Genomic DNA, 21,631 nt, shown 5'->3' with positions numbered 1-21,631 from the left:
CGCTGCACACGTTTGATAAGATGCACTCGTCTCCTCTGTGTCAGATCCGGCTGAACCCGCGGTACCGCGTCATCGTGTCGGCCGACAGAGCCGGAATGCTGGAGTACTGGACCGGCCTTCCGACGGAGTTTAAATTCCCCAGGCAGGTGGAGTGGGAGTATAAAACCGACACGGACCTGTACGAGTTCGCCAAGTGTAAAACCTTTCCCACCAGCCTGGCGTTCTCACACGACGGGAAGAAGATGGCCACCATCGCCGCCGACCGCAAAGTCCGGATCTTCCGGTTCCTGACAGGGAAACTCATGAGGGTGTTCGACGAATCGCTAACAGTACGTCTTCCTGAAGCAGCAGACACGCCCTGGCTGAACTTATGACACTTTGCATTAAACCTCATATTAGTTCACTGACTGACTTTTACTGAAGATCTAACTTCCTGACACGTGTGTGTGTGTCCAGATGTTCACAGAGCTGCAGCAGATGAGGCAGCAGCTGCCGGACATGGAGTTTGGCCGCAGGATGGCGGTGGAGAGAGAGCTGGAGAAAGTGGACGGCGTTCGACTGACTAACATCATCTTTGACGAGACGGGACACTTTGTTCTGTACGGAACCATGCTGGGCATCAAGGTCATCAACGTGGAGACCAACCGGTGAGTCATGTGATCACTGGATACATGGATCCAGTACTACATCACTATGGTAACAGCACTTTTCCACCAAACAGTAAACATGGGATTGTTTATTGAAAAAAAAGTGTGTGTGTGTACACACAGGTGTGTGAGGATTTTGGGGAAACAGGAGAACATCCGTGTGGTGCAGCTCACTCTCTTCCAGGGCGTGGCTAAGAGCATGAAGGCGGCTCCCACCGTTGAGATGAAGGCGTCTGATAACCCTGCCCTCCAGAGCAATGACCCTGACCCCACCGTCTTCTGTACCGCCTTCAAGAAGAACCGCTTCTACATGGTGAGAACCTTCAGTGTCAGGAACCAGGCTGGAGCGCCTACTGCTCGAGTGCTGAGTTGTTCACTTAAACCATCGCATTCAGAGTCTCTCCATACACTCCTCTTTCACTGAAGTGCATCAGGGCCAGTGGGGTGGCTGGGGGTGTTTGTAGGCGGTCCGGCCCCCCCACTGTAGATGTAAAGTGTAGTGAATCAGACAGGCGAGGGGGATTTGATGAGGCGTGTGCTGTAGGAGGTGGACACTGTGGTGTAATATTATCACTGATCTGTGTACAGTTCACAAAGCGAGAGCCAGAGGACACCAAGAGCGCCGACTCGGACAGAGATGTCTTCAACGAGAAGCCGTCTAAAGAGGAGGTGATGGCGGCCACGCAGGCAGAAGGTCCGAAGAGGGTCTCGGACAGCGCCATCATCCACACCACTATGGGAGACATCCATCTGAAGCTCTATCCTGTGGAGTAGGTGCAGCTCGTCCTGTTCGCTTTAACACACACCGTTTACACTGCTGGGTTCTACCGTGTGGTTCTACCCTGTTCCTGTGTTCTTCAGGTGCCCCAAAACTGTGGAGAACTTCTGTGTCCACAGCAGGAACGGCTACTACAACGGACACCTATTTCATCGTGTCATTAAGGTGTGAACACTTTTTTTTTTTTTTTTTCCTAATTTTTATGGCTCTGTTGTTGTTGATGTAAGTCTGTTAGAGGACGTTCCTGTGGAGGACACGCACGAGGGTCGGGTTCACAATCTGCAAAATAGCCCAGCAGTCACGTCAGTTAATTAACGGGGAGTGTGATGTTTGTGCTTAATTTCACACTTGACTGATGTACCAGAGTGAGCGTGCGTGTGCGCAGTCATACGTTTCAGCGTGACACTGTGGTTACATCACACAGTCAAACAGTGCGCTGGACTCAACACCGCGCCTCACTCGAGCCAGAATCGCACAATCAACACAAGATCAGAGTCATGTGTAACTGAGACATGCCTCTGTTTTAGACAAACTCCGCCCCTGTGTTTAATCATAATGTAACTTCTGAACTGTGGGAGAGAGAGAGAGAGAGAGAGAGAGATTGGAGTCCTCTGTGTTCCCTGTGAGTGTTTTAATCCAGCCCAGAGATCTCTGTGTGAGAGTGTACTGGATCTTCCTGGTTCTCCTCTGCAGGGTTTCATGATCCAGACCGGAGACCCCACAGGCACAGGGATGGGCGGAGAGAGCATCTGGGGCGGAGAGTTCGAGGACGAGTTCCACTTCAGTCTGAGACATGACCGGCCGTACACACTCAGCATGGCCAACGCTGGACCAGGAACCAACGGCTCACAGTTCTTCCTCACGGTGGTGCCCACGGTAAGCGCCGAGTCCTCGCTCTGATCCTGCGGCGCGTGCGGTCCGACATTTCTTCAGTTCCCCGCTCGCAGCTTTAACTCGTACCTGCAGTTAGTCAGGCTGGATATTGTCTGATCATTATCAATCCCTGTTTTGCTTATCGATTCTGGTTCTGACTGATGTTGAGACTTCAGCCATGCATGCTCGTGCAAATCTAAACAAATGGGCACGCTGTGTCACGTAATCATGTAGACCTATCCAGGCAGAGAGCTGCGTACATCCTCACAGATCTGTAGCCTTTATTTGCAGTAATAAAGGATTATTGTGTTTAGGAACCGAAATTCAGTTTAAGGGTACTCCCTGCTTGGCATTTTGGATTCGGTTCAAAATTTGGTTCCCAACCCAAGCAGTTAGTTCCTGCAGAAAAATGTATAACATCAATGTGGTTTCATCTCCTCCTGTTGTATACGAGCGCTCCGTAAACATAGAGTCGTTAGGAAGAAAAATAAAACTTGGAGGAAGTTGGAGATCGCTGGTGTCCCTGGTGAGTGTGTAGCCTGTACAGTTACTCACTTTGCTAGTCTAATCTCAGAATGAAGTTGTGCATCACACCATTGATTTCAGTTTTCACACTGATTGTGTTTATGTTTAACTCATTAGCTTTAGAAGTGTTTTTATTCATCTCGCGCAGTGTTCCAGCGAGCTTTCCAACAGGGTGGGGTGCCAATAATTATTGCAGGTAGTTTTGCACATGACTATAGCTAAAGAATGTCATCATAAAATGAGCCACACTGGGCAGCTGTGTGAGGGAGATTTACTTCTGTAAAATAACGTAAGCAAATCTGAAAGTTCGGAGTTCACCAGTTTAATACAGTCCTTCATAACGTCATGTTCACGCTTGTCGTGTCTCGAACCGTCCCTCACGCCCACGTGTGTTTGTGCTCCGAGTGAGCAGCGCCGTGCCGCGGGGACGCTTTGGATCTGTTCACCAGCGTGTTTTTCATTAAACTCTTTCAGCGCTTCCATCCGTCTCTCGCTCGTTAACACGACGGTCTAACGTTAATGAACGCTAATAATAACAGTAATACTGAGAGTGTTAACGGATTATTAATATTAGTCCGGGATGTTTAATGTGAGTTTGGATCCAGTCTAACACGTTAACGTTAGTGAGGAGATTCTCTATAAATCTTTAACTAGAGTCTCGATCTGTCGTTCTGAGCTTCTGATTGAATTTGTTTCGTCCTCCACTTCTGGATCTCCTGACGTTCTGGCAGACGGAGACGCTCGGGTCTGTGGGCCGCTCGCTTCTTTTACGGATTCTTTTCTCTTTCACGTGTTTGTCAGCATCACTGCTTCTCAGATGTACCTTACTGCACTCACTCGTTATTGTAATCCGACAAAATGGTGGACCGAGCAGGACTATGACCCCGCCCTAACAATGTGCTGTGATTGGTCAACATGCGTTACCTTCAGTGCAAGTCATCAATACTCATTAGGGCGCACTTTCTTTCTGTGGCGGAGCAAATGGGCTGGGCGCTCGGAAAATTCTGAGTTGGGTGCATATATATATACCAGGGCGTGGTGCTGGTATTTGAGGGCCAAGCACATGTTCTGGAGAGCAGGACACGGTGCTCTGGTAAAATAAACTTGCTGGAACACTGACGCACACTGTATATTAGTTTTATTGGAACAAAAAACAAAACAGGCCACGCCCCCAAGCAGCAGCAGTCACTACACAGTGGTGTTTAAACCAGTGTTTTGCAAAGTGTGGTCCGCGAGGTGATCTACAAATGTAGTCAGCGTTTTCAAGATAAGCTAGCGTACGCTTTGTAACATTATTAGAAAGTTAAATTTATCCAATCTTGTTTTTAACGGCAATCAAACGGGCCTGTAATTTCATCATTATTATTATTATTTAAAAAGCATTCTGCATCTGAATTTGCACCACATAAAACTTGTAGTGTGCACGTGCTCTTATTCTGCCTCTCATCTCTAGGCAACAGTCACCTCACAAATCTCTGCTTCACAGGCAAACAGGCAGGCAGACCTGAAAACAAGCAAACGAAAATTCTGAACATCTCATCTCATTATCTGTAGCCGCTTTATCCTGTTCTACAGGGTCGCAGGCGAGCTGGAGCCGATCCCAGCTGACTACGGGTGAAAGGCGGGGTTCACCCTGGACAGGTGTACCTGGAAAAAACCTGACACTACCGACACAAAGCATCAATAAGGAGAAAATGCAAAGAAAAGAAGATTCAGTTAGCACTGAGTCCCCAACACAGGAAGAACAAGAAAAACAAGCTCGGCAGACTAAACCAACGGCAAAGGTGAAAAGAAAATACCACAATGAATATCTAAAGTTGGGATTTTTCTGGACTGGGGATTCTGAAGATCCCAATCCCCACTGTGTCCTGTGCTATGAGATTTTAGCCAACGAGGCAATGAAGCCAGCTGAACTCAAGCGCCACAGTGAGACGAAACACAAAGAATGCCTTGGCAAACCGTTAGCAATTTTCGAGAGAAAATGTGAGGAACTTAAATGCCATATGCAAAAGGACACGAAGCAGTACTTCGCCCCCGGAGAAAATGCCAAGGCCACAGAAGCCTCTTTTATGGTATGTGAGCTCATCGCAGAAACTGGCCAACCTTATTCTATTGCCCAGACCTTGATTAAACCCTCTGTGAAATTAATGAATAAGATAATGCTGGGAGAGAAAGCAAGCAATGAAATTGAAAAAGTACCACTCTCCACTGACCCCGTCCAACGGCGCATAGTAGTAATGGCCGAAGATGTGAAAAATCAGCTGATTTCACCAGGGATGAGAATGAAAAATATTTAAAAAGTCTGAAAAAACCAGGGCGGGTTCCAGGGGCTAATGATTTTTGGCTTTTTTTTTTTTTTACCCCAAAACCATTAATTTTATCAGCAAAAAGTTGCAATGTATTTGGAAATAAATTCCCCTTCTTGGTGGACTCCCAGGTGAAAATGATTAATATGGTACAAGAGACTTGTTTTTAATCAATTCACATTTGATGATTTCAAAAAAAAATCAAAGCACCTTTTAATATAAACGAGCTCTACAGTATTATATTTCTGCATTTTTGCTATTCATGTCTTTGAATACTCTAATCCTTTAAAATGAAGTGCAAACCAGAAAAAAATTCTATCATATAATTCTCTGAAGCTTTCTTCTGATGTTATCATGGTAGCAGGAGCTCTTGCATATTAAGCAGGCAACATTCAACATCACTTATCACTTCCCTTTCAACTGTTGTGTGGACTAACGAGGTTTTATCTGGACAGGATGCTGTGTAATGTTACAACCCCGATTCCAAAAAAGTTGGGACAAAGTACAAATTGTAAATAAAAACGGAGTGCAATAATTTACAAATCTCAAAAACTGATATTGTATTCACAATAGAACATAGACAACATATCAAATGTCGAAAGTGAGACATTTTGAAATTTCATGCCAAATATTGGCTCATTTGAAATTTCATGACAGCAACACATCTCAAAAAAGTTGGGACAGGGGCAATAAGAGGCTGGAAAAGTTAAAGGTACAAAAAAGGAACAGCTGGAGGACCAAATTGCAACTCATTAGGTCAACTGGCAATAGGTCATTAACATGACTGGGTATAAAAAGAGCATCTTGGAGTGGCAGCGGCTCTCAGAAGTAAAGATGGGAAGAGGATCACCAATCCCCCTAATTCTGCGCCGACAAATAGTGGAGCAATATCAGAAAGGAGTTCGACAGTGTAAAATTGCAAAGAGTTTGAACATATCATCATCTACAGTGCATAATATCATCAAAAGATTCAGAGAATCTGGAAGAATCTCTGTGCGTAAGGGTCAAGGCCGGAAAACCATACCGGGTGCCCGTGATCTTCGGGCCCTTAGACGGCACTGCATCACATACAGGCATGCTTCTGTATTGGAAATCACAAAATGGGCTCAGGAATATTTCCAGAGAACATTATCTGTGAACACAATTCACCGTGCCATCCGCCGTTGCCAGCTAAAACTCTATAGTTCAAAGAAGAAGCCGTATCTAAACATGATCCAGAAGCGCAGACGTCTTCTCTGGGCCAAGGCTCATTTAAAATGGACTGTGGCAAAGTGGAAAACTGTTCTGTGGTCAGACGAATCAAAATTTGAAGTTCTTTATGGAAATCAGGGACACCGTGTCATTCGGACTAAAGAGGAGAAGGACGACCCGAGTTGTTATCAGCGCTCAGTTCAGAAGTCTGCATCTCTGATGGTATGGGGTTGCATTAGTGCGTGTGGCATGGGCAGCTTACACATCTGGAAAGACACCATCAATGCTGAAAGGTATATCCAGGTTCTAGAGCAACATATGCTCCCATCCAGACGACGTCTCTTTCAGGGAAGACCTTGCATTTTCCAACATGACAATGCCAAACCACATACTGCATCAATTACAGCATCATGGCTGTGTAGAAGAAGGGTCCGGGTACTGAACTGGCCAGCCTGCAGTCCAGATCTTTCACCCATAGAAAACATTTGGCGCATCATAAAACGGAAGATACGACAAAAAAGACCTAAGACAGTTGAGCAACTAGAATCCTACATTAGACAAGAATGGGTTAACATTCCTATCCCTAAACTTGAGCAACTTGTCTCCTCAGTCCCCAGACGTTTACAGACTGTTGTAAAGAGAAAAGGGGATGTCTCACAGTGGGAAACATGGCCTTGTCCCAACTTTTTTGAGATGTGTTGTTGTCATGAAATTTAAAATCCCCTAATTTTTCTCTTTAAATGATACATTTTCTCAGTTTAAACATTTGATATGTCATCTATGTTCTATTCTGAATAAAATATGGAATTTTGAAACTTCCACATCATTGCATTCCGTTTTTATTTACAATTTGTACTTTGTCCCAACTTTTTTGGAATCGGGGTTGTAATACAGATACCATACGGTCAATCTGAAGATCAAGATGATTGAGTTAAAGAACAGGCGTGTACAATGGGCATTACATATTGGAAAATTTTTTTTAAATCAAAAACTAAGTTCATCTCGGCCTAAAAAATGTGGGCAGACGCTCCCGCGCGGCACATGCCAGCAATCCCCCCCGTCCCTATATGAAATGAGCAATAAGTAGGAGAGTTATACACGGTATCATACCTAAAATTTTATCAGAAATATAGATATATGATACTATGATTCTCCCCAACATGCTACATTAGATAAGCTAACCCCATTTATAAAAGATACACATTTATATATGACGTGTATTTGATATATATGATGTATATTTATACATTGTTACTTTATGGAAATCTTCAATAAGTTTGGTCTTTTCATGCCAGCCTGTTGTAGACCTAAATATAACGCACATGAACTGACACTCCTCACCTCAACATGTCCTTTACAAACCACTGCTGCAAACAGTACATCGCGCGAAACTGTCATTATTGTTGACCCTCATTAGGCAGGGAGATTATTAGACAGTTACCCCTTTTCCACCAAATCAGTTCCAGGGCTGGTTCGGGGCCGGTGCTGGTTCACAACTCGTTCAACTTGCGAGCCAGCTGAGAACCAGTTTGCTTTTCCATCACTCGCGGTGCCACGTCATTACGTTGCTGTATACGTCAGTTACCTCGCTACGTTTGCTTAAACCTTGGCACAAATATCGAAGCAAAAACAACGCGGATGAAGCAGCAGCAGCAACAACAATAATAATAATAATAATAATGGATGACTTCGCGTTTGTACAGCTGCGGCTTCTCGCCGCTTAAAAATGGCGATCTTTCGTGGTCTTATTGTTGTCGGTCTTAACAACTGCGCCGCCCCGCTGACGTAAGCAGTTCTTTCCTCTGGCCCAGCAGAGAGTTGGTACTAGCCTGGAACCGGTTTTTCTGGCCCCAGAGCCAGTTCTTTGTCAGTGGAAACAGAAAACCCGGTTCCAAACTAAGCACTGGCCCCGAACCAGCCCTGGAACTGCTTTGGTGGAAAAGGGGCAAGGGAGACTGTTAGACAGGGAGATTCTGTTGTGTAATCTGAGGTGAAGTGGGTTTTGTACTTTAGTTTTTTGGGGCGCGCTCTCTCTCTGCCATGCTGATCCTGCAGGCTGCACTGACTCAACTGAAAACTCCGGTCCTCAAGAAAAGGGATAAAAGCCCGCCCACACTGAAAGCTGATTGGCTTATTTTGCTGAGTAACCCAATCAGGATGCTCTTTGTCTGGCATGCGCTACATGAACAGGCACACAGGCAGTGTTGCCACATTGGGCGGTTTTAAGTGCATTTTGGAGGGTTTTGAACATATTTTGGGCTGGAAAATGTCAGCAATATCTGGCAACACTGCACACAGTCTCCCTCGCGCGTGCACATTCTAAGATGCGTGATGCAGACCTTAATGTTGCGCGTATGCTCTTGCTCGCTTCGATCAATATGCAGGAGACTCCCGGAAGTTCCGGGGCACTTGGGATGTCTGCGTTATAAGGTGACCACAGATCGTTAATCATAACCCCCCCGAAAATTTCTCAACGGATTTACATCGATCTCAAAAACGATCATTTTGGTCTGAAAAAGTCGGAAATCCGCCGATCGGCAAAAAATTCTCATCCCTGTTTCACGGGTCCGCCAGAGTCCACTTTTTTCTCTCCAACTGGACGAGTCCACGGACATCGGCAATGAGGCAAACCTTTTATGTTACGTGAGATTATAGATAGATAGATAGATAGATAGATATTAAAAAAACCACCTAATAGTACACATCTCTGTGTGGGGCGGGGTGGGTGTTGACAGGTGGTCCCTGAATTTTTTTTTTTTTTGTTGGGACAAAGTGGTCCTTGGTCTGAAAGTTTGAGAAGCACTGGTTTAAACTGAAGTGGTTCAGTGGATTAACAGGATGTTTATTCCACTTTTAAAACAAACTGTGCTCTTAAACATTCTGATTGGTGTTTCCCCCTCACAGCCGTGGCTGGACAACAAGCACACCGTGTTTGGACGAACTACAAAAGGGATGGAGGTGGTGCAGAGGATCTCCAATGTCAAGGTCAACCCAAAGACGGACAAACCGTACGAGGACGTCAGCATCATCAACATTACCATCAAGTAGTGTTTTTCCCCTCTCTGCGTGTGACTGTCGTGATTTTGTATAATAAAAGATTTTTTTTCCAACCTGATGCATGAAAGTGTGATTGATACACCCACGAGACATTTCCGCTCACGTGTGCATGTACAGGGTGTTAAGGTGTGTGTGTGTGTGTGTGTGTGGTGCTTGTTGACTAAAACTCCTATTAGAAAGAAGTCACTTGCAATCTCAAATGATAAAAGTTCACACATGCGCTTTAATCTTTACACATCACAGCTCACTAAGGGAAAAGAGAATGTGGTTCAAACCAAAACCAAACTGCAGTAATGTTTCAGTCACCAGATCAGAATAAACTCTGTAAATAGAACAGAACAAGGTTTATTTGAACTGCAGCTATAAATGGAGTAAGAGTGGTACATCATTAATATGCTGTAGCCAGTTAAAACAGCGGTAAGTGAACTCTACTGTACTAAAAGCTTTTAAAGCTGTGCATGATTGATAATTAACAATTAAAATCTCTTTAAATGCTTTAAGCAGCTGCACTTGTTTAATCACAGCAGCACCACACGCCATCCTGACAAACAGTTCAGAAAATCTTCACAGCACGTTTTTTTCCTTTCAAAATATAAATATCAGTAACGAGAGTTCAACATCATATCGTTTTTTACTCCGTACCTGCACTGATCCACCACAAACGGAAATAAATAATGAAAAATGTTTGTTTATAGAGATCTGTAAAACTGAACAGGAAGAGAGTACGGGAGCTGTAAGGTCATCGTTATCACTTTATTACCGCTGAGCTTCGTGTTTCTTCAGTAAACATTTGACTCAACAGTGAGTTTTACAGCCATCGTTAGTGTAGTGTTTAAAAAAAAAAAAAGAAGAGCTGGTACGGCACAACAACACCTTAACACTCAAACGCTCTGAAGTGATGATGCAACATTTTGTTTGGTAGTAAAACACACAGGACAATCACATTGAACCTAAACAGCTAAAAATCAGTGTAATGTTGCGTTCAGTTGGTTAATTAGTTGTCGTGAGACTAGTTGATGACTATAACTGATGGTGAGTTAGCATGACGCTGAGAGTCTCCTCACGTGCTAACTGCTGGTTGTGGTACCGTACTCTGGTCCATTAGGCCACATCCAGAACCCCTGCAGCCACCAGCTGGCGTGAGAGCCAGTCCAGACCCTCGTGCAGACCCGTACCACTGCGGGCATCACAGCCCTGAATGTGCCAGCTCCGCCCACAGCACAGCTTATGGAGGCTCAGGAGCTCCGTCATCTCCTCCACTGATACGGCCCCAGGGACGTCCTGCACGCGCACACACACACAGTCCTTGGTACTAGTACCTAATCCTGAACCACTTACATTGGGACCGTGTGAAATTCATCAAATCCCAAAACGTGTGCATTTATTAACAGTTATTCAATGAAATCGAGTCGTGCATGAGCTGATGGGTGACGAGGCGCGTAGCACCGAGTGGAATAACTCTTTTATTCTGTCCACAGTCACTGGATTTTGAGAAACAGAGCATTTTTATTTTTTGCAAATTTGATAAGAACTTTATACAAGACATCCAACAAAATTTCTGCTTAGAATGTAAACAAACCGGCGAAAGGACAGGAGCAATTTGTGAAAAATACGATAGTTCGGGGGGGGGGGATATGTTCTTACCATCAAATACTTTTATTCCATATTTTGTTGCCTTCTATTTGTATTTTTTGGGGTTTTGTTTTCAAGTAGAGTTTTTTTTATTTCGTCCTCAGTTGGTTCAGTAACACACACCGCCAATGATCATCATCTTTAGGGTTTTTTGGCGGTTGGCAAACAAATTTAAAGGTGCATTACTGCCACCGACTGGGCTGGAGTATGGAACAGGAGCTACAGGGGAGGGAACTATATTCTTTTAGCCATTTCTGTTTCTTGTGATATATCTGACTTGATGCGCTCCATCATTTTGTTTTTCTCTACTCACGGTAGATGAGCTGATATCCTAGTAGTAGAGTAGCCAATCAGAGCGTGTGATTGCTCAGATCCAGTGAAGGTGGAGAGAATAAAAAGAATTAACAGCACTGTATTGTTAGTGTGCTTTAATTTAAAAAGTTAAATAAATAAATAGCTGGCCAGTAAAATCAGAACCAGCACCAGAATCCTGCTGATGTGGAAGTAAGGTGTGGTTTGGAGATGGAGTTATTTTGCTGTCACAACAACAGAGCAATCGATTAACTAACAATTCAATTAATTTATAGAACTGAAGTTAATAGAAGATGTGAAAGTTAAAATAGAAGACAAATATAAAGCAAGAGGTTTTGGGGTTTTTTTAAAAGAGAAGTCTCACTTAAATCCTGCAACGTGCTGGAATTAAAGTGTTGTTTATTGTCAAGTAAAAAGGGTTTGGGTTTCTGGAGCGTACGGCTCTGAGGAATCTGCAGCAGGTCTCCCGTCTCACCTGTTTGTTGGCAAAGATGAGCAGTAGAGCGTCTCGCAGCTCCTTCTCCGTCAGCAGCTTGGCAAGTTCACTGTGAGCCTCCATCAGTCTGTCTCTGTGACAGCTGTCAATCACAAACACCACCGCTGGGGGGCGGGACACGGGGGAATGAAGTACTGGGAAGTGCTGAGTGAGTAACACACTGTGTGTGTGTGTGTGTGTGTGTAGCAGGTTACCTTGTGTGTTCAGGTAGTAGTGTTTCCACAGCGGTCTCAGTTTGTGTTTCCCCCCAACATCCCAGATGGTGAACTTCAGGTTTTTATACTCCACTGTTTCCACGTTAAAGCCTGAAACGTAAACACACTCCACATGAGTGAGTGAGTTAAAGGGTTAACTGGAGCTCCAGGTCAGGGTTCCTCAGCGTGGTGCTACCTATAGTGGGGATGGGCTGCATGAACTCGTCCTGCTTCAGTTTGAACAGGATGGTGGTTTTTCCTGCAGCGTCCAGCCCCAGCGTCACCACCCGGATCTCCATCTTGGGCCCGATGTGTACACGGTTATCCTGGAACACAGTTCGGTTCGGTTCAGTACGGTACGGTTCTGCAGAAACAACACCAGAACCCTGGTCTCTTTATACAGGGAGCACCAGAGAATCGTCTGGGAGGAAACTCGAGTGATTTGTCATGAACACAGGACTATACAGTCAGTATCTGACCTTTTGTTCTCATCACACTTCACCTCGCACTCAGTACTGAGTCTACATTCAGGATTTATGTGCTCAGGATTTTCCTGTATTCAGTTTCTGCATTTTTTCAGACTTTACCTTTTATACTGTATACAGTATTTAATATTTAGCTGGTGTTGAGCGGTCAGTGTTTATTCTGTTTCAGTAGTTACCTTGGTGAATGTTACAGGGATGCCTGCATCCAGCTGAACATGATCGGCCATTTCTGTAAACTGCTGCTGCTGCTTCTGCAGAGTCTCCAGCAACCTGTTAATCTCCTGCTTCGCCAGAACCACCCTGCAGTCATCCTGGGGGGAATACATTGAAACATAAATAAACAGGATTGTCTTCAATAACAACAAGAATTCCAGCAGTGTGAGAGTTTACATCAGGGTAACGTGTGTAATACTCTACTAAGGCTATAATACTCTAATCATGTCAACACTATTCACTAAAATCAGATTTACAAACAAACAGATTTATAAACAGCTGAAGATCTGAATGAAATGTCAGCGGGTCGTCAGGTCTGTCACTGCTCCGTCCTGCTTTAAACACTTCAAGGAACGTGTCTGTGTTTATTCCAGTAGAAAAGCGGTAGCAGGTTGCTTTGTCCCAGAGTTTTATCAAAAAAAGTGCTCTCATTCTGGGCATCGGTTTTGTCTCCGTGACAATAATATTTTGATAACATGTCACATCTCTACCTGCCCTGTGATTGGCTGCCTGAAACGGAGCAGCAGTGATGACGGCAGCATCTTTCTGAAAAGTTCAGAGATTTGACTCAAAGTGCTTGGAGCAGCTGCACAAAAATGGCATCACTCAGAGGGAGGGGAGGGGAGGGGAGGGGGGGAGCAGAGCTTTCTGTCTAAGCAGCTGCATACGCGCTCTCTGTACTGGGAACAATAAAAAAAAAAAAAGATGCTGACACTCAGAAAAACCCCCTCACACATGGTCATTACAGTGGTTACAGTCATGCTGTACCTGCTGCAGGGTCTTCTCACAGTGCAGGCAGGCGGTGGACACCTGAGACAGGAGGATGGTCATGTCCTCCTGCTGCTGTCGGAGCCAGATGAGCCTCTCCCTGACATGAGCGTCCACCACGCTGAGCGCCATCTCCTCCTGACGGCACAGTGTGTCGTGGAGGTCTGCGAAGTACGCTCGCACACAGGACCGAGCGTTCTCCGCCGTGCCGGGAACCTCAGAGGAACACCAGGAGAACCACTTACAGTGAGTTTACATGCTCAGGCCAGATGCAGAATACGCCTTAAAAACAAAAACACTGAAAAAAATCTGCTTTTCTGTACTGTACTTATTTACTGTCATCATTCTATGAATATACAAATTGTAAAACTTCATATACATTGTTGTAATTTACATACTAGAATCTGATTGGTTCTTATATTTTATGACACAATAACACTTCTTGTGCATCGTCTGTTCAAAAGTAACAGATTTTTTTAATCATAACTATTTGTGAATATTGTAGAGTGACTAAAGTTTTTGTATGAGATTCATTTTTATTATATAGCTATTTAACTAAACAAATAATTTAACTCTTTTAATGTTAATCAAAGTGAACACTGAAGCCAGAAACAGTTCTTTTTGGTCAGAAAAAATATGGCCCAAAAATATCTTTTAAAAAAAAAATTTATAATATTAATTTGTCTTTATTTTTATATCAGTTTGTATTAATGTCTTCCCATACAGATCTATAAAGCTCTACTCATGAGTGTGTGTATACACACACGCACGCACACACACACTTACATGTTCCGTATGAGCCATGCCCACTCCGTCCTCTACAATCTGTTCCCCTCCCTCAATCTGCTGCACGATTCCCACCAGCTTCCTGGAATACTCGGACACTTCCTCAGTGAAGGTGCGGATGCAGTGCGCCATGTCCAAAATGGACGCCCGGATCTGGTTGGCTTCAGCTTCCAGAACTGCATGCTGGGAAAGAAAGGGTTCATCATCATCACCTGTACATCAGCCCTGGGGGTCAGAATTAAACCCTACACCCCGTGGCGTTCATTCCTCTGGCAGAAACTCCACAGAGAAGAGGATTTAGTCTTCATTTAGTCACGGCCGTTTACTGCGTTTGTGTCCTCGATTAAACTCATCATCGTCCTGTATAACACTCTGTAAATCATTAGGATTTAATTTCAAAGTCACTGTTGAGCGAGTGTGTAAGTGTAATTATTGTGAAATAGTGAGAAAATGACGGGGGACCAGATAGTTCTCGGTACCTTATGTCCTTGGTGTTTGCCATACTCTTTGCAGACGCAGCACATGAGCGGGCCGGGATGGCAGCCCTCCTCCAGACACACAAACTCGATCGCGTGGACCTGGTGCTGAGAGCACAGCGTCTTCTCGTGCGGTTTGTCGGCCAGTGGGACACGGCGGTGTTTGGCCAGCGTGCGGGTGGAGTGCGTGAGCTGAGAACACTCGGCACATAAATGTGTGGCACACACCGTGCAGTAGACCGACGCGGTGTGGCTCTCGTCCTCGTCACACCGTATGATGCACTGCAGGACAGGAGAGAACGTTCACCATCAACATACTGAAGGCTGGAATACCGCAATCAGGAACCTTTTCAGGAACCAGGGCTGATTCCTCCTCACCAGGAACTACTGAGGTAAAAACTTTCAAAATACCTTATTTACACCCAGAGATACAATTTTAACCTCATGCATTATTTACATGTGTAGAAAAAAAAATCTGACTGCATTATGACTCTAATATGCAAATCAGCTCATTTACAGTGCCTTGCAAAAGTATTCATACCCCTTGAACTTTTTCACATTTTTCCACCTTACAGCCATGAACTTAAAAGTTTTTTATTGAGATTTTATGTGATAGACCAACACAGAGTAGCACAGAATTGTGAAGTGAAATGAAAATGATAAATGGTCTTCAAAATTTTAAACAAATAAAAATCTGAAAAATGTGGTGTGCATTAGTATTCAGCCCCCTGTACTCTGATACCTCTAAATACAATCCAGTGCAATCAACTGCCTTCAGAAGTCGTCTAATTAGTTAATAGAGTCCTACTGTGTGTAATTTACTCTCAGCATAAATACACTTGTTCTGTGAAGGCCTCAGTGGTTTGTTAGAGAACACTGAAGAACAAACAGCATCATGAAGACCAAAGAACTCACCAGACAGGTCAGGGATAAAGTTCTGGAGAAGTTTAAAGCAGGGTTAGGTTTAAAAAAAAATCATCCCAAGCTCTGAACATCTCACTGTTCAATCCATCATTCAAAAATGGAAAAAGTATGGCACAACTGCAAACCTACCAAGACATGGCCGTCCACTTAAACTGACAGAGCGAGCAAGGAGAGCGCTGGTCAGAGAAGCAGCCAAGAGGCCCATGATCACTCTGGAGGAGCTGCAGAAATCCACAGCTCAGGTGGGAGAATCTGTGCACAGGACAACTATAAGTCGTACACTCCACAAATCTGGCCTTTTTGGAAGAGTGGCAAGAAGAAAGCCATTGTTGAAAGACAGGCATAAGAAGCCATGTAGGGGACACAGCAAACATGTGGAAGAAGGTGCTTTGGTCAGATGAGACCAAAGTTGAACTTTTTGGCTTAAATGCAAAGCGCTATGTGTGGCGGAAAACTAACACTGCTCATCACCCTGCACACACCATCCCCACTGTGAAACATGGTGGTGGCAGCATCATGCTATGGGGATGCTTTTCTTCAGCAGGGACAGGGAAGCTGGTCAGAGTTGATGGGAAGATGGATGGAGCTAAATACAGGGCAATCCTGGAAGAAAACCTGTTGGAGGCTGCAAAAGACTTGAGACTGGGAAGGAGATTCACCTTCCAGCAAGACAATGACCCTAAACATACAGCCAGAGCTACAATGGAATGGTTTAGATCAAAGAATATTCATGTGTTAGAATGGCCCAGTCAAAGTCCAGACCTAAATCCCATTGAGCATCTGTGGCAAGACTTGAAAATTGCTGTTCCCAGACGCTCTCCATCCAATCTGGCTGAGCTTGAGCTATTTTGCAAAGAAGAATGGGCAAAAATTTCAGTGTCTAGATGTGCAAAGCTGGTAGAGACATACCACAAAAGACTTGCAGCTGTAATTGCAGCAAAAGGTGGCTTTACAAAGTATTGACGCAGGGGGGCTGAATACTAATGCACACCACATTTTTCAGATTTTTATTTGTTTAAAATTTTGAAGACCATTTATCATTTTCATTTCACTTCACAATTCTGTGCTACTCTGTGTTGGTCTATCACATAAAATCTCAATAAAACACTTTAAGTTCGTGGCTGTAAGGTGGAAAAATGTGAAAAAGTTCAAGGGGTATGAATACTTTTGCAAGGCACTGTACATTCAAATACTAAAAATAGGCACTGGTCCTCATTTTCAATGTTTTATGTAGTGCAGGTTTGCATTAATGCACTTGTTCTAATAGGATACCGTTTCTATAGTAACGGCTCATTCCCAGGGGCGTGTCCAGCAGACACTCCACATAAACACACTAACAAATTCTAACAAGTTATATATTTTCCCCAGCTTTTATTTACTTCATTTTGTAAATAATTATGGTGGATAATTAACACATGCTACATCTATATTTTTACATTTTACAAATATCAGCTGACAATATCCTGCAAAACCTCGGAGCAGTTGTCCTTTTTTTTTGTTCGCTATGAGCCTGCCAGGAGGTTACACTAATTCTTTACAGAAGTTCAGGTTTGATCTTTTTTTTCCACTTCAGTGGTTTAACAGTGAATGATATTAACATTAGTGTTTGAGATGGTTAAAGTTTGATCATGAATAAATATGATTCGGTAAACATTTATCCTATATTTCGACATGAAATATTGAGGAAGATCTTGAGTCCTGACCTCTCCCATCTCTCTCAAGGCTTCCTCTGACATGCCGGACTGACTGGACGCACCGTTCTGCAGCCGCTCCAGCAGCTCCAGCAGCGCAAAGTTCTTCTTCAAACCCCACACACCCGAGTCTCCTGAGAGAGACAGACAGACAGGAATATTCACTAAAATTAACATCAGGACATTCAGAGAGAGTCAAAATGTTTTTGATGCCAGTTTGTGTCTTGTGGGCATGGTTCGTGTTGAAAGAGAGTGGGTGGAGAATTATACATCTATTACACTATTTTCGTTAAAGATGTACTGAAGTGACACAACACAACAGGAATAAAAGAAACCTGCACTTATGTTTGTTTACTTGTCTTAAGGTTAAATGGGGCGGAGCTTCAGCACAATTACAAAGACAACACTGACCCTGCCCCTTTTCAATGTCCCATGACCATTCAAATCTGTTTCTGCTTTAATTTTTCAATCTGCTACATATTAGACAAATTAATTACCAATTTTTAATTACTCCTAATTATGTTTTATCACACACTTTGTTTTTATATACAACCCCGATTCCAAAAAAGTTGGGACAAAGTACAAATTGTAAATAAAAACGGAATGCAATGATGTGGAAGTTTCAAAATTCCATATTTTATTCAGAATAGAACATAGATGACATATCAAATGTTTAAACTGAGAAAATGTATCATTTAAAGAGAAAAATTAGGGGATTTTAAATTTCATGACAACAACACATCTCAAAAAAGTTGGGACAAGGCCATGTTTCCCACTGTGAGACATCCCCTTTTCTCTTTACAACAGTCTGTAAACGTCTGGGGACTGAGGAGACAAGTTGCTCAAGTTTAGGGAGAGGAATGTTAACCCATTCTTGTCTAATGTAGGATTCTAGTTGCTCAACTGTCTTAGGTCTTTTTTGTCGTATCTTCCGTTTTATGATGCGCCAAATGTTTTCTCTGGGTGAAAGATCTGGACTGCAGGCTGGCCAGTTCAGTACCCGGACCCTTCTTCTACGCAGCCATGATGCTGTAATTGATGCAGTATGTGGTTTGGCGTTGTCATGTTGGAAAATGCAAGGTCTTCCCTGAAAGAGACGTCGTCTGGATGGGAGCATATGTTGCTCTAGAACCTGGATATACCTTTCAGCATTGATGGTGTCTTTCCAGATGTGTAAGCTGCCCATGCCACACGCACTAATGCAACCCCATACCATCAGAGATGCAGGCTTCTGAACTGAGCGCCGATAACAACTCGGGTCGTCCTTCTCCTCTTTAGTCCGAATGACACGGTGTCCCTGATTTCCATAAAGAACTTCACATTTTGATTCGTCTGACCACAGAGCAGTTTTCCACTTTGCCACAGTCCATTTTAAATGAGCCTTGGCCCAGAGAAGACGTCTGCGCTTCTGGATCGTGTTTAGATACGGCTTCTTCTTTGAACTATAGAGTTTTAGCTGGCAACGGCGGATGGCACGGTGAATTGTGTTCACAGATAATGTTCTCTGGAAATATTCCTGAGCCCATTTTGTGATTTCCAATACAGAAGCATGCCTGTATGTGATGCAGTGCCGTCTAAGGGCCCGAAGATCACGGGCACCCGGTATGGTTTTCCGGCCTTGACCCTTACGCACAGAGATTCTTCCAGATTCTCTGAATCTTTTGATGATATTATGCACTGTAGATGATGATATGTTCAAACTCTTTGCAATTTTACACTGTCGAACTCCTTTCTGATATTGCTCCACTATTTGTCGGCGCAGAATTAGGGGGATTGGTGATCCTCTTCCCATCTTTACTTCTGAGAGCCGCTGCCACTCCAAGATGCTCTTTTTATACCCAGTCATGTTAATGACCTATTGCCAATTGACCTAATGAGTTGCAATTTGGTCCTCCAGCTGTTCCTTTTTTGTACCTTTAACTTTTCCAGCCTCTTATTGCCCCTGTCCCAACTTTTTTGAGATGTGTTGCTGTCATGAAATTTCAAATGAGCCAATATTTGGCATGAAATTTCAAAATGTCTCACTTTCGACATTTGATATGTTGTCTATGTTCTACTGTGAATACAGTATCAGTTTTTGAGATTTGTAAATTATTGCATTCCATTTTTATTTACAATTTGTACTTTGTCCCAACTTTTTTGGAATCGGGGTTGTAACATTAAGTACAGGAAGAGGAGGGGCCCAGAATGCAGCGTTTCCCCTCACCAAGCTCAGTGGCCTGTCTGTCAAAAGGACAGCGTACAGCCCTGCCATGAAGAGGGAGACGGGTTAAACAGTCGTGACACACAGTGTGACCACACAGCAGGAGCCGAGGAACCTTATCACCCTGCAGAGAGAACACGTCCTCACACACTCCACACTCCAACACCTGACACACAGGGACCAAAATTAATGCAACATTTATTTAACACAAACACACACAATATCCTCTGCACATATACAGCTTTAAATCTGACTGTTACAGAGTGCTGACACTGGAGACTCCTTCCATAAACGTCTCCTTACACCAAGAAAACTTCAAGTCAAACATCACACACAGTTTTTTTTTTAATCTGTTTATTAGCAGTGGAGCATCTGCTGGACACGCCCCTGCGAATGAGCTGTTACTCTGGAAACGAGGGCATTAATATAAATCTGCACTACTGTCAGAGCTGCTGTTATAGAACATTCATCAACACCTTCTCTTTTGATCTAATGATGAGTTTCTCTTATTCTTCATGATAAATATCAGTATCACTATCTGACCAAAATTCACTTTAGCAACCTTTTGTCTCAAATTACCAAACATCATCTTTCTATATCACAGTCTTTGATGTATTTAAAATGTAAATCATCTCAGATCGCTGTTAATCATTCCATAATTTTGGAAATGTCAAATTTATGAACAGTTTGGGGTTTTTTCCCCAAAACCAAAATTTCTCAGCAGTTTGTACAGAACCTATTTGGGGGCGGGGCTATGCACCGGCAGAATGTTGTGGGCGTGTTCAATTTACATATTCGTGTAAACTCAGTGCTTGGCATTTTTAATGAGGGTAAACATATAGAAATGTTCCTCACATGTTAAGAATAATAATAAATAATATTGTTAAAAGTATAATTAAACAGTATAAAGGATTAATGTTCCTGAGTGATTCATTCATATCCGTTTTTCCTTCAGTTGGCGAAAATGTTGACGCAGATGTGGAATTTATCACCAGTTCGGACATCTCTGTAGAATTACACTAATTTAAAAATACTTATACAAGCTTAAACCGGTTTTATTTCCTAGATTTTGCTAAACTCAGCTCTGGGATGTAGCTACATATCATGCTAGCTAGTTAGCTAGCATTTTGTCAGATTTGCAGAGTGTAAATGAGCTGAGCGGTAAACGAACACACTAATTGTTTTATTAACAACTAAATATTGCTGATGTTTTAAATATGACAGTAATTATTGTGATTTTGTAAGACTTGATATCAGCTAGCAAAACCCGACTAGCACACGTATATTCCGTCCTACCCGCATTCTGTCAAGTCCCGCCTTCTGCGCTCAGATTGGTTTGTACTATCCGTATCTTGCGCTACGATTGGTTACGCGTTCACACTCGAAATTTTTAACCAATCCTGAGAGGGGAATTGGAATACAGGTAGGGAAAAAAATACGGTTGATACAAAACATTGCGACGTTGCCAAGCCCCACAGAAGCCACGAAGGCACACAGAAAAGTCCGGGGTGTAAAAGTGGCTCCAAAATCGTCGATTAGAGGTTAAAGTTCTTTATTTAAAACTCATACCTTCACCGTGTTGCCCTGGGTTCCTCTGCCATGGCGGACACACGGCTCCATGGAGGCTGCGGTTGTTTGCTTATTTACACCGACAACAACAGCAGCCGCCATCCTGAGGCAGCACCATCATCACCCAGCGGCCCAATCACAAATCAGCTCACACTCACTGTAATGGAGTCCTACCAGGGGGCGGGGAACAGTGTAGTGTTACACTCTACCAAGTGCACTCTGTCCCTAACACTGAGGCGTTTAGGATGCGGCCCCTGTGAAGACTGTACAGTTATTTACATCTCTTATATAATAATTAAAGTTACATTCTGGTTAAATGTATTAAAAAATAAAGTAATTAACGAATGTATTAAAATGTATTAAAATTAATGTATTAAAAATAAAGAAATCAATTATAAATCAAATGAGAAGATTTAAAGAAAGAAGCAATACATTTAAATAAATAAAATACAGTAATAGAAACATTCAAATATTATCAGGCTCATTATTTAAATATGTGCGTTAA

The 21,631-nt window shown here is 43.2% G+C and overlaps 2 protein-coding genes across 4 annotated transcripts in view; one reads left to right on the top strand and one right to left on the bottom strand.

Annotated features, from left to right (window-relative positions):
* The window catches only part of ppwd1 (peptidylprolyl isomerase domain and WD repeat containing 1), an 18,125-nt gene extending 8,695 nt beyond the window's left edge, over positions 1-9,430 (top strand). For both annotated transcript variants that reach the window (XM_060909042.1, XM_060909041.1), the window contains 7 exons: positions 1-329; positions 457-647; positions 771-960; positions 1,236-1,417; positions 1,509-1,590; positions 2,119-2,301; positions 9,225-9,430. The exon at positions 1-329 is cut by the window's left edge and continues 119 nt beyond it. In XM_060909042.1, coding sequence (XP_060765025.1) covers positions 1-329; positions 457-647; positions 771-960; positions 1,236-1,417; positions 1,509-1,590; positions 2,119-2,301; positions 9,225-9,368 — 1,301 coding nt within the window. In that variant the 3' untranslated portion in view covers positions 9,369-9,430. The remainder of the gene's footprint in view (positions 330-456; positions 648-770; positions 961-1,235; positions 1,418-1,508; positions 1,591-2,118; positions 2,302-9,224) is intronic.
* Positions 9,431-9,580: 150 nt separating this feature from the next.
* On the bottom strand, positions 9,581-21,252 carry trim23 (tripartite motif containing 23). Of its 2 annotated transcripts, XM_060909043.1 has the most exons (11): positions 21,127-21,252; positions 19,561-19,723; positions 17,367-17,488; positions 14,743-15,021; positions 14,264-14,446; positions 13,478-13,693; positions 12,673-12,807; positions 12,208-12,337; positions 12,012-12,122; positions 11,797-11,921; positions 9,581-10,658 (listed from the first exon to the last, which is right to left on the bottom strand). In XM_060909043.1, exons 1-11 carry the CDS (start codon positions 21,226-21,228, stop codon positions 10,479-10,481), a joined length of 1,746 nt encoding a protein of 581 aa, XP_060765026.1. In that variant the 5' UTR covers positions 21,229-21,252; the 3' UTR covers positions 9,581-10,478. The 2 variants fall into 2 exon arrangements, with proteins under 2 accessions (XP_060765026.1, XP_060765027.1); XM_060909044.1 differs by lacking the exon at positions 19,561-19,723 and having other exon boundaries at positions 21,127-21,209.
* Positions 21,253-21,631: the final 379 nt, after the last annotated feature.

The sequence above is a fragment of the Neoarius graeffei genome, chromosome 25 (assembly GCF_027579695.1).
Source record: "Neoarius graeffei isolate fNeoGra1 chromosome 25, fNeoGra1.pri, whole genome shotgun sequence".
Lineage (NCBI taxonomy): Eukaryota > Metazoa > Chordata > Actinopteri > Siluriformes > Ariidae > Neoarius > Neoarius graeffei.
This window is presented reverse-complemented; position numbering and strand designations above follow the sequence as displayed.

What these genes read in the sequence shown, in the direction of transcription:
- trim23 (XM_060909043.1), bottom strand. Translation starts at nt 21,228, where the DNA reads ATGGCGGCTGCTGTTGTTGTCGGTGTAAATAAGCAAACAACCGCAGCC. An exon ending in CCTTGAGAGAGATGGGAGAG is followed by an intron (nt 15,022 to 17,366) that starts GTCAGGACTCAA and finishes CCTGTCCTGCAG; the next exon opens with TGCATCATACGGTGTGACGA. An exon ending in TCATCTTTGCCAACAAACAG is followed by an intron (nt 10,659 to 11,796) that starts GTGAGACGGGAG and finishes GTGCGCGTGCAG; the next exon opens with GACGTCCCTGGGGCCGTATC.